Genomic DNA, 13,433 nt, shown 5'->3' on the forward strand with positions numbered 1-13,433 from the left:
TCTCGTGCTGCATGGGGAATTTTTTGTGTATACCCGGTTAACTCGGAAATGCTGAAGTAGTAGACCGAACCACAGGCAAGGTGGCCACTAGAAGATTTGGAGCTACATGGTCATGGTGAATTTAGAAGTAACTGTTTGAGATATTTGTTCATATCTAGCACACATCGAATCTTTCTATCTGTATCTCCATCTCCATCTCTATCTATCTATCTATCTATCTATCTATCTATCTATCTACATATCTATCTATCTACAACACACGCATAAGGTACCGATATCCTCAACTCGCGTTCCTAAGAGTTGCAGAATAAATTGTAATGCCCATAGGCTTTTCCTAAATTAACTATTCATTTCCTTAATTAAATAATTAACTTGAATATTTTATTTTTCCATTTTATTAGATGATGAATAAATAAACCTCTTCTCTGTTGCTCTATTCTGGATCGAGACTTAACCTCGAACCATCGGAAACGACTTCATTGTGAGATTTGGGAGGCACCCAAATCATTTGCAACGTCTACACAAGCCTAACTATAACACCGTAATGCAAACTCTCCATTTACTAAATCAATGAAGATATTTTATAAGTACTAGCAAGCATGCCCGTGCGTTGCAAAGGGAGAGTAATTCACTGTAGTCTCTTCTTTGAAGCTTTTGTTTACCTTCATCATCTGCGCTAATTTTGCTAGCAAACATGCATGTGCGTTGCAATGTGACAAGAAAAATATCAGATAACCTTAGCTCAGTGGGCATGACTCAAGACGGACCCGACGCCCTCCCCCATTGCAACAATGGTACCCAAATCGTGTTTTAACTTACTGCCCTGGCAGCTAGTGGCCTCCAGATCGAGTGCTACTCGCGGCTAAGCCTAGCCACTGGCTCAACCTTGCTAGAGCATCCGCGTCGTGAGACAGCTAGCTCGGCGACGTATTCACCCTGCGAGCTTTTCCTTAAACCTCCTCGGGTAGTTCAGGTGGCTCCTTATTCTTGTTCCGAATAATACATAATTAGAATCTATATGCTGCTGCAATTATTATTTATTTGGAGTGTTTTTTATCGAATATGAACTTGAAAATGATGTAAATGTCATTTAAAAATTCATAATAAATTTATGCGATAATTAATTTTATGCCCCTAGTCGGGTCACACTCAGCCGTTCTTCCCAAGCCACTTCACTCCTCTTATGCTTTTGCCCTTTGACCGTCACTTCAAACACTTCATAACAAATTCATACAAACTCAGAAAAATGCAAATAATATATCAACATGTTCAGAAAAACATCGCCTATCTATGCATGTCATTTTCATTCATGACAAAAGTGTTGTAAAGTCCCCATCTCAGCTGAGCTTATATGATCTCAGCATGAATAGTAAAGTCAGAAAAAAAAATTCTATAAGTTTTTGGTGGCAAACATTGACCATGTTTTAAGTTTTTGCCAAGTTTCATCAGGGAACAAAATTCATGGAAGTCATGTCCAAAAATAATTTGATCCTCCAAAACAAAAGCATTTTAGAGTGCTGATTATGTTTCTTTACCACGACTTCCACGAGTTTTATTCCCAGGTGAAACTTTGCAAGAACTCAAAATATTTGTCAGTGTTTCCCACAAGAAAAAAATATATATAAAATAGTTTTCATTTTTTTTCAGATTTTACTGTTCATGGTGAGATCATATGAGCTCAAACTGAGATGGGGGTTTTCCAACACTTCTGTCTTGATGAAAATGGCATGCACATATAGGTGATCTTTAAAAAAAATTGATATCTTGTTTGCTTTTCTCTGTGTTAGTATGAATTTTTTATCAAGTTTTTGAAGTGATGGTCAAAGGGAAAAATCATAAGAGGAGCAAAATGGCTTAGGCAGAACCGAAGTTTTTTGAAAATTAGGTGTAAAACTGCCGAGTGTGACCCTAGTTGGGGCATAAAATTAATTGTCCCTAAAATTAAATCAGATAATTCCTCCACCATATAAACCATAAAAATATTTTAAATTTCCACTATAATAGATTAAATGAAAGCATGAAGTATATGCAAGTCACCTTAAATTAATTCAGAATATAGTTTTGAAACTCAAGTAGATTCTAATATGTTTTGGAACAACAATAGCTTAATTTTGAGTTTAAATATGTAAGATTTGTTTTTAGTATTTTGGATAATTTGTGTGCCTCTGGCTGCTAATTTACACTGTGATGATTCATGAGATGTACCATGTACGATATATTACTACACACACATATATCTTGGATGTTTCCTGTGGAAGGAATAGAGATGGAGATTGGTGGAATCGTTGTTGTTTTGCTTGAGCCTTGTGGGCATGTATATAGAGACTACATGATCATCTTGAAGTACAAGAAAAGTTAGAACAAATCCAAGCATATCATATGTTTCCTAAATAATCATGATACTCAACACCCCCCCCCCCCCCCCCCCCCCGCGGTCACAACGATAGAGACATAGACGATGGGACTGGAGAAGAATTCGAAGATAAGCCAATGGACACCCCCCTCCCCCACAGTCGTAACGATTGATGCGCCACGAAAATCGCGTGTGGAGTGGAAACCGATGAGATTTTTCAAACAAGGTGGTAGCCCTTTGTGCCTTTGTCGAGGTAGCTGACATCGTAGGGTGGTATAGCCGTGGTCGAGGTAGCTATGCGAGGGACGCCCCATGTCGTGGATTTGTCACGACATATGTTCTTAGTGTGAGGACTTCAGTCGTGAGGCCAACACATCTATGTGGTAGCTTGAGAGGGGTTGAGTGGGATGAGAGACGCTAGGTTTTTTACCAAGGTTCGGCCCCTCACGGTGGAGGTAAAAGCCTACATCATCCTTCATTGATATTGATGATCATGATCATGATTATAAGGGTGCTCTATCTCTAGGGCCATAGACTTGTCTGTCTAACCCTAACTTGTTCAACTCGTGAAAAACTCTCCCTCTTGGGGTGCCCTTCCCCTCCTTATATAAGTTGGAGGGGCGGCTTACATATGGAGTTCTACTAGGATTAGGACTAGTCTATCTTCTATTACAAGCCGGATACAAGTCCGGGTCTTGCTTTCTTGTAAGGGAAATGTTCCTCGTGCCTTTCCTCTTAAGACGACCCACCATAATATGAGCCGGCCTTCCCATGAGCCGCCTTCTGGGCCGTTGGGTCTTGTCGATCGTCTGAACCACCGGCCGGGTCACCAATGAGTCACCAAGGCCCGGCCGGGTCATCAGTGAGTCTCCAGTCTTCGGACGGGTCACTTTGTGAGTCGCCAAGTTAGGGCGGGTCATTAGTGAATCGCCAAGTCAGGCCGGGTCATACTTCCGGCCGAGTCATACCGTAGGGTATATCCCCGACATTAGCCCCCAGTTTAATTTGGATTTATCCATGTTAAACTGATGCTGCAAAATAAACACAAGAACAAATTTTTACAGGTTGTGCTCTGGGTTAAAAATTCTTGTAAGCCGGTACCTGATCGTCCTTAAATCCTTGTCATTTCCTTCTTCTAGAAAGTCCGGGTCAATAGGCCAGCTTCATAATCAATTTGCTCACATTAGTTTCTCACAGAAAAATATTGTGAAGAATAATTCATTTGATTCAGCTCCCAATTCTTAACAAAAATATTGGTCTTGAAATACTAATCGGATTTTCAGCCGGCTTGAAGATGTAGAACTTGCCGGTTTATCATTGCCAAAATTGCCGTTTTGTAAATATTGATGGCACCCGGTCATAATTGTTGCTAACATCAAGCTTGAAAACGTACCTCCCTTATATGCATATCACTTGTAGCCCCAAATTCTTAAGAAGGGAGTGAAGCAACAGCTTAAGACTTGCTTCAATACAAATACCGCAGCTAAGAAATCCGGGTTGTTTATGTCAGTCACTAGTCATAAACTGAATATTCCACATATGTAGCCGCCAAGTGCCGGGTTGTCATGCTTGCAGCAACCTGGAACATGTAATTGCCTTATGCTTATAAAAACTACAACCGGTGTAGCCCCCAAGGGCCGGGTCATTATGCAATAATGAGCAGGGACTTTGTAGATATGATCATGTAGATTTGAGCAGTAATTAATAACACCAATTGATGTAGCTCCGAAGTTTCGGGTTACCTTTGACAGGAGCAATTAGTAGCCCCCAAAGGCCGGCTCATCACAATGTGACGGGTCGGGTCTTCAATAAGGCATGTTAAAAATGACCTGGCATTAACCCCCAAGTGTCATCACTACTAGGAAAAGGGCTATAGATGATACGGCCACTAATGGCGCACCAGACATGTGGTGCGCCATTACTATATTCTAATGGCGCACCATGTGTTGGTGCGCCATTAGTAGTTTTGAAAAAAAAACGTTTTGTTACTAATGGCGCATCGTGGTATAGTGCGCCATTACTAGTTGACATAGTGATGGCGCAGCACACCCATCGTGCGCCATTAGTAGTTTTGAAAAAATATAAAAAAAATTTGTTAGTAATGCCGAGCCCCACCTCCCTCGCCCCGTCGCCCCCTCCCCTCGCCACCCCCTTGCCCCACCTCCCCTCGCCCCGTCGCCCCACCGTCCCAACCACCTGCCGCCGCCGCCCCTGCCACCGCCCCTCGCCCCGTCGCCCCCACCACCCGCCACCGCCCCGACGCCGCCGCCCCGACCCCCGCCAGACTCCACCCCCGCCGCGCCCACGCCCCCGTGCCCCCACCCCCGCCGCCCGACCCCTGCCGGACTCCTCAACGTCTTCGCCTTCCTCCTCGTCGTCGGCGCCGAGCAGCGACGCAGCACTGTACGCCCCCGACCCTCCTCCTCCCCTTGCCCCTCCTCCTCCCCTTGCCCCCCGCTTGTGCCGGGGCTGACGGCCCCTTCTCTGTCTCGCAGGGCAAGGTCTCCGGCGCCTCTACGACACCGACGCCTCCACCGTCTACGGCGTCTGCGCCTTCTTCCACCTCCGGCCACCGCGGCCTCACCGTCGATCTGCGTCACCTCGTCAACCCCGGCCCCGCACGAGCTCGCCATCGTCTTCCTCTCGGTGAGCTGCACCGGTTCCCCTCCCCCCTTCGATTTCGTCGCCGTAGAGTGTCGCACCACCGCGCCCCAGCTCCTGGTTGCCGCCCCCCGTGGCCGTGCTCCCCTCGGCCCCTGGCCGCGCCCTGGCCCCGCCCAGGCGCGCTCACCGCACCGCGACCGCGCCTCCACTACTCTCGGGCCGCGCCTCCACTATGTATTTAGTCCAGCCATTGTTTTTAGTGCAAATTTCTCGTGTATGTGTGTGTGATCGATTCTATTCTTCTTAACCTTGTGTCTTGTGTGATCGATTCTATTATGCATAAGTGGATGGAGCATCTGTAGATGCAGGTGCTTGGTTAGCGTAAATTGCAGGGTGCAAGGGGAGGTAGTTAGTACTGATTATGGTAGGATTATGGTAGGATGAGTGTCGTAAAACTTAAACATGCTGCCAATCTTGTGGGTTCCTTGGTACCTTGAGATCGTTCCTTGTTGGCAAAATGCAGTTTCCGTAAGACAAAGATCTCTCCTTCGTAGCGGCCTTACAAATGTGTGTAAATCTAACCGGTGGAATGCATAACACGTAGCTAAGCAGCCTGAAAGCAGACGCAGTGCAGCAAGTATCAGTGGTAATTTTTTCTCTTTCTTGGAAAGGTGCACACCAGGATCTCTTGGCATTAGTTAGGGATGATAACCCATTCATGAGTTGGGTGACCTGGCTGTCTGGCTTAAGTTGGAGGCTGCAATGGAAGAGTTCATTCAGAAAAAAATACAGGCTTTAAAGATGTTTGTGAGTTTCTAGTTCCAAGATATCAAGAGGAAGACAAGTCTTCTAGAATTGTTAAATCTAGTGATGTGATTACAGATGACATTGCTGCTGAACCTAGTGACACCGAAATAGCTGATGTGTCTAACGGTAATTAGTCTCTGAATTTTGACAGTGCAGACTACTTCTTTTCATACCTATGCAGCTTTATCTTGCCTCATAATTTGAGTTTATTTGTTTTACTGATGCTATTTGTAAAATTGTAATTGCGCTTACGGATAATGCCCCTTGATTTTGCTTTCTGCCTAGACTAACTCTGTCTACAACCTCTTGCATGTATTTTTCCCCGATGTTTATCTAAACTGGTTTTTGTCCTTTTATTTATAAATAACCAAACAAGTTTCTTCTACTTATAAAGAGTGCTGGAGCTCATGGCCTTGCCTAAGAAAAACCATCTATAATTGCTAAGTTTAGAATAATAGGTGAGCAACTTTGTCTCGCGTATACAATGCAAACTTCCAGACCATAAGCTAGATACACTATTCAGCAAAAAAGATTGTCGCACTGATGTCCCATTCTGAAGTCTCAGTCCATGTATACTGACCGAGCCATCATACTGCTAGCTAGTTTTTTCTTTTCTTTAGATGAATGTTTTTATACTGCTAGCTAGTTGCCTACTTTGCATTTTTTGACGACTAGTGGTACTAATAAATTCAACTAGAGCCATCATATGTCCACAAGTGCATTGGTGTAGTTGATTATCTTCTGCTCAAAATTTATGCTGCTATAATGTTGTATGATAATGTTGTAAGGGTACTAATTGGTCTCTTCTGCTACTTATCAGAGATGGGGGGAAGCAGCCACCGCCGCTCTGCCTCACCGGAGTATGAGTTGGATGCTTTCGAGTTCTTCAGTATCATACTTGGGACTTCAGTATCAGCCACGAGGCAGGTATATAAAATGAGAGATCTCCCCTTCACCCATCTCATTATGATAACTCTGTTGTTTGCTACATCACTCCTTGTCCCAAATTGCAGAGGCTGCCTGACACTTTTATGAACATGCTGGGTGAAGATCCGCCAGATAATGTGAAGCTCCGACAGGCCGGCAGCGGGGTTCATAGGCTGTGGGACGTGGAGTTGGTGATCGAGGAGGGCCACATGTACCTGTGCCGTGGCTGGGAGAAGTTCTACAGTGCCTACGACCTGCGGACCGGGTACTTTCTTCTCTTCAGGTACGACGATGACGCCACAATGCTCATCGTGAAGGTTTTCAACGCCACTATGTGTCGCATGCGCTACGCTGACGACGAAGATGCCAGTGCGTTCTGCCTCTTCTTATTCCTCTACATTTGGCTTTGTCTCACATCGATTGTTAACGGTCATTGTTGCATTTGGACAGGCAATGGGAGCAGTAGCAGCGACACTGGCTACAGCGAAAGCAGCAACGATTATGGCTGTAGCAAAAGCAACAACGATTCTGGCTTTAACGAAAGCAGCAGCGATTCTGACAACAAGAAGGATGATCCGGACTGGAGTGGGGGAGAAGAGGAGCAGAGTGGGGATGAGGAGCTGCAGGATGACGATGGGCATCAGGCTGAGGATGACCTAGCGCTGGTGGTGGCTGACCAAGGGCAAGAGATGGTGGTAGCTGACCATGGGCAAGAGATGGTGGTGGCTGACCATGGGCAAGAGATGGTGGTGGCTGAGGATGACCTAGCGATGGTCGTGCCTATCCTGCCTGAAGGTGGCCTCACGATGGTGGTGGTGCCTGACAATGACCACGCACCGGTGGTGACGCCGGCGATCCCACAGCTGGGCGACATGACCACGCCAATTGTGGTAGAAGACTACATCCCACAGCTACCTCCACCGCCTCGCCGCTCTTGGCGCATCAGGCTGAGGAAGGAGAAGGAGAAGAACAATGAGAACTGAACTATGTCAGGTATGTCAGATCTCCAAAATGATATATATATATACTTAGTTACCTATGTTATCTCTAATATGCTTAGTTTCCTACAGGTTAGCTCCAAAATTATTTATGTTAGCATGAAATGATCAAGTTTACATAATAAGCTTATAGTCTTCTTCTTATTCTTCTTCTTTTCCAAAATGACATATGTTAGCTTCATTTTACCTAAGTTGGCTCTAATATGCTAACTTAGAGCTTATATGCTTAGTTTCCTATAGGTTAGCTCCAAAATTACTTATGTTAGCACAAAATGATCAAGTTTACATAATAAGCTTATAGTCTTCTTCTTATTCTTCTTCTTTTCCAAAATGACATAGGTTAGCTTCATTTTACCTAAGTTGGCTCTAATATGCTAACTTAGAGCTTATATGCTTAGTTTCCTATAGGTTAGCCTCAAAATTACTTATGTTAGCACAAAATGATCAAGTTTACATAATAAGCTTATAGTCTTCTTCTTATTATTCTCATTCTTCTTCTTATTCTTCTTCTAGTATTCTTCTAGTGTTCTTCTTCTTCTAGTATTGTTCTAGTCTTCTTCTTCGTCTCTTCTTCTTCTTCTTCTTCTTCTTCTTCTTCTAACTTCTTATTTATCATTTTGCAGATTTGATTTAATTCACGAAAGCTTGCATGGATGGAGTGCTTCTTTTTCATTTGTGTTTTTATTTTGTATCAATGTGAAACTTTTGTGAATTGATGGATAACGGTGTTGGATGATGAACAATGTGAAACTTTTGTAATATGTAACGATGGAACTATGTGTTGGCTATATATGTATATACGATGAAACTTGTGTGTTGGATATGATTGTTATATGGATGCTTGTTGTATATATATGTGTTGGATATCTCATATGTGAAATATTGACCTGAGATTAAGAAAAAACGATTTTTTTAAAAATATTGTTACTAATGGCACACTTCCATGTGGTGCGCCATTAGTATACCAGATACTAATGGCGCACCTGTGGAATACTAATGGCGCACCTGTGGTGCGCCATTACTAAAATATACTAGTGGCGTGGTACTAGTGGCGCACCAGTAGTGCGCCATTAGTAGGCAAAACTGGTGCGCCACTAGTAGCCCTTTTTCTAGTAGTGCATGGTGCATGCTTGCAGCGACATGGGACTTCCATATATGATATAATCATGATTTGAATAATGTAGCCCCCAAGTGTCAGGTCGTGTGCCTGCAGCAACTTGGGACTATTCCTTCCATTGTAGAATTAATCATATCCATTGATAAAGAAACAATAGTCATTGTGCTGAAGCGACTTTGTAAACCTCAATCATAATACTGGTTATTGATAACCATAATAAAAATCCAGCCATGTTGGCTATTCCAGATTTGAATAATATAATCCGGTATGAAAACCTCAATCATTCAATATCATAATGAAAATCCAGCCAAGTTTGGCAATTAAAGATTTGAATAGTTTATCTATTGACAAGTAAATCCGGAGTTAAATACCCGGTGGCTCTTGGACAATGGCTACTTAATGCGCAGCCATTGTACTCCGGGATGCAACCCGGTGGCTTATAACCTTTGCAAAAAATCAGGAATTGATAACCCCATCCATGGTGGATCATAATCATTTCTAGTTTTTTTGAAAAGATCACTTTGGCGGCTCATAGCCTCAATAAACTCAATATTGATCAATATAACCCGGAGCTGGATAACCCGGTAATATCTTCAGATGGCCAGATGCTGGGTTTAAACGCAATGGTTCATATGAGCAATAGCAGTATTCTTATTTATGTGTAAAGCTCTCCATGTGCTGCACAAAGTTTAAACAACATATGCCCTGGCGACTTAACGTCAAAAGCCAGGGCGGGTAACAATCAAAACATAATATTGTCTTATGCAATTATGGAAAACACTATAATTAAGGCCATTCAAGCCTAAACACACTGGCAACTTAAAGTCAAAAGCCAGGCCGGGTTATCAAACCTCGCATTTTCATATAACCAGGAAACCATACCTGTAGGATTGATTTATACTGCTGGCTTACATTGCCTTATCCAGTGAAGGTAACAATCCAATGATTTATGAGCGCATGATTCCAATGGCGCAATCCAAAATATACTGGCGACTTAACGTCCAAAGCCAGGGCGGGTTATCAAACCTCACATATTTATTCTACAATTTAAAAACATACCTGGAAAATTGGCTCAGATTGCCGGCTTACATCGCCACATCCAGTGAGGGTGACAACCCAAGTATTCATAAGCGCATAATCTCAATTACGCAATCCAAAGTATATTGACAACTTAAAGTCCATAACCAGGGTTGTTTACCAAACCTAAAATATTCATACCATTATTGAAAGACATACCTGTAGATTAATACCATGGCGATGCCTTGATAATTATAATCCGCGACCAGTATCAACCCGGAGTCATGAAATATCATCATTTTGATTGCTCAAGGTGAAATATCCTGGCGACTTATAGTCTGCTATCAGGGCGGGTTATCAAACCCAAAGATGCTCAATGATCAGTCATATAATCAAGGCTACATGGCCTGTGAAATCAGTTCATACCGCCGGCTAACAACGCCATATGCAGCAAGGGTAACAGCCCCAACGACTTAGAGCGCTGAACTCCAAGTGCATAATCAAGGCATGCCGGTGACTTATCATCCAAAGCCAGGCCGAATTATCAAAACTCTGGATATACTCAAATATGAGTCATAGGGATTAAGGCTACATGGCCTGAATCGTTTTAAACCATATGTCAATATGGTACAAGGATATGAACCAAAACAATGTTCAGAGATAATGATAAATCAGAAAAAACAAGGCTTTCATAGGCTGCCAAGCCTCAATATCAAGTGTTGTTCAAGGGCTGCACAACCACTGAGTTAATCCTTTATTCAAACCTGTAAGCCGGGCCTCACATGACCAATCGCCATTTTAACTTTGACAAGTTTAGGGTCTTTATAAGATTGATTATCAAAAATACAGTGGGTCATTCCAGGATTACCTAGGCGGAGTGGCAGACACACAAAGGCAGGATAACCGGGATTTTTGGTGAATACACCTAGCGTCCAAGCTTATTAAAAGGGTAAACAAAGCTCTGTTCATTAACAGGGAACCTCCAAGTAATATTTCAATCAAGGTGTATAAGCTGGATCAGCAGGGTAGTTATAGCTATGCTTAATGAGCAGGAAGCCCACAAGTAATTTGCAATCAAGGCGTACAAGCCAGATCAAGAGGGTAGTCATAACTATGTTCATTGAACAAAAAGCCCCCAAATGACCTATCATAAGTCACTAAGACAAGTTACCTATGTTTGAACTACACATTGTAGCATATTCTCTTTGGTAACCTTTAAACTTTGGGCAGAAAAACCCCAAGTCATTTACAACAAGGCGTATAAGCCGGATCAAAGGGTAGTCACAGTTATGCTCAGCGAGCAGGAAGCCCCCTTGTTATTTGTAACAAGGCGTGCAAGCCGGATCAGGAGGGTAGTCACAGCTATGCTCATTGAGAAGGAAGCCCCCAAACGACCAATAAGATAAGCCCATAAAGGAGGATGCCCATGTTTGAACTGCGCACTGCAGCAAGTTCTCTTTGGCAACCTTTAATTTTTCTGAGAACTCAAACCTGCGAGAGATTTTTGAACCGCAATTTTAAACCGGATATTGAGAGCTTCAAAGCTTTGTAAGAGACAAATTTCCCTTGAGCCGGATTTTAAATCGGGATCCTTCATTTTAAGCCAGATTTTTTTCTAACGACCTTCGAATTTTCACCAATAGGACAGTAGCCTCCGGGTCCGGGCTATTTTTTCCCTCCAATGACCCGGGGTTCTTGAATATTACTGAGACTGGCAACATTTACTGAGTCATGTCATCGTTGCCCCAGAGTCTTAAGACGACTCAATGAGTTGTCTTGAGATTCTCCATACTTGACCGTGATATAAACTGGCATATAGTTAAACAGCGGAACGCTGTAATATGTTGAAGCTCGGCAGGCTATAAATGATCCCGTATGAGTTGTGTAAATAATCCATCTGATGATTCATCCCAACTGGTTGTTGAAGTTTAAACAAACCATAGTGGAAACGACTTGTGCACCTGTCCAATGAGCCATCTGGTGCAGGCGGAGGTTGATAATATAATATGATTTGCTCCAAAATTGTTGGAATAGACCGGACCGCAGGGCGGATAGTAAAGACGACCGCGGTATCATAGATAGCACGGACTCGGGCGAGTCAACCATGGGCACGGATAGATGAGTCGGCCGTGGCATTATAAGCCGGTGCGGACAGAGAATAATTCACAGGCGCGGTAAGCCGCACGGACGGGCGAGTTAGCCACGTCATGTTGATGTAGCAGCGGCGGCAACCTGCGCACATATCCGTTGAGCAGCACGGCCCGGATAAGCGCTAGTGCAAAAATAATGTTGACGCATGCCCCTTTGCGACACCTTTGTAATGTATAGTGGTCCTGCGAGAAAAATGCCACAGACAGTAATTGTTCTCAAATAATTTATTATGTACTGAAAATAGATAGGGAGAATAGCACCTGGTATTTTGGTTGGCTGTGCAACCGGCGTGCATTGCTGTGTTCTTTTGTCTTCACGTACTATAGCGTTTACAAAAGGTCTTGCGCTAAAAGATTTTAGGTCCAAACAAATGAACAAACATTTTAAATAGCGCCCTATAGCTCCGCTATAGCACGCTATAGTGTTTAGAAGAGGTCCGCCGCTAAGAGGCTTAGCGCGCTATTTAAAACTTTGAAAGCAGCAGCATAGTTTTGTAATAGCTCCTTGACATTTGAAACGAGTAACCAGAGGTACTCTATAGCAATTTTTTTTAATTCGACTTGTTCATTCTGCCTTCTCTACTTCTATGGTTTCTGCCTTAGCAAACCACTGTAGTAGGAGCGCTCAAAAGACCGGCTCGTGCGTATGGGCTTCAGAGACAGAGCGTGGCAGCGGCGGGACGAGCGCAAGGCGGCTCAAAACCAGGGGCGGCTCAATGGCAGGCAGCCTTGCCAACAGCGGCAGATCGACGAGGCTCCAAGTAGTCCGACAGGGCTCCGGCAGGTTAATCGGTGATGAGCAGTAGCGATTTTGACGCAGAGGCCAATAGCAGGGGCGGCGACGACGCGGTGAACCGGAAGCCAATCCGGCGGGAGTAGCGCGGGCGGCTTAGGAGACAGGACCGCGCTGGCGGCACATCCGAGCCAGCGAGCGCGCGGCTCAGTAGACGGGTACGCAGGCGCAGATCGTGGAGGATTCCGGGTCATGACCGGCTCCGCTTCTGGGTCGTTGTCAAGGAGGCGAGGAGTATCTGCTACTCCTACCAGATCAACATTTGTGGATATTGGGTTACCACAATGTACGTGAGATGATTGCTATTTCAGCATGGTAATTATGATGGGAAAGACGGGAACTGGTACACAATGAAAAAACCCAAAATGTAACTCATATCTCAATGGGGATTCTTGCTCTAACAAACTTTTTTGTTAATGCATTATCACCCAAGGCGTCGATCAAAATGGAGAGTTGGTCTTGTTCTCCAAGAGGTTTCGTTAATCTTAATGTTGATGCTTCTTTTGATCACGATCTTCTTAGGCGTTCCATGCATGGGAGCGGTCTTCCGAGACGACAAAGGCCGTGTTTAGATACTCTAACACAGTTAGAGGTTAGAGTTAGATTCTAACCTTGAACTAACCCTGAACTAACTCTAGCCAAAGAGGTGTTTGGATGGCAGAGTTAG

At 43.9% G+C, this 13,433-nt stretch overlaps 1 protein-coding gene across 1 annotated transcript; it reads left to right on the plus strand.

The window, feature by feature from the left end:
* The first annotated feature begins 6,795 nt into the window (after nt 1–6,795).
* LOC147963512 (uncharacterized) lies at nt 6,796–7,674 on the plus strand. Its single transcript, XM_087526586.1, has 2 exons — nt 6,796–7,060; nt 7,142–7,674. Exons 1-2 carry the CDS (start codon nt 6,796–6,798, stop codon nt 7,672–7,674), a joined length of 798 nt encoding a protein of 265 aa, XP_087382712.1.
* The last annotated feature ends 5,759 nt before the right edge of the window (nt 7,675–13,433 follow it).

This window comes from Triticum urartu, chromosome 6A (assembly GCF_056163025.1).
Source record: "Triticum urartu cultivar PI428250 chromosome 6A, HENAU_Tu73, whole genome shotgun sequence".
Classification (NCBI taxonomy): domain Eukaryota; kingdom Viridiplantae; phylum Streptophyta; class Magnoliopsida; order Poales; family Poaceae; genus Triticum; species Triticum urartu.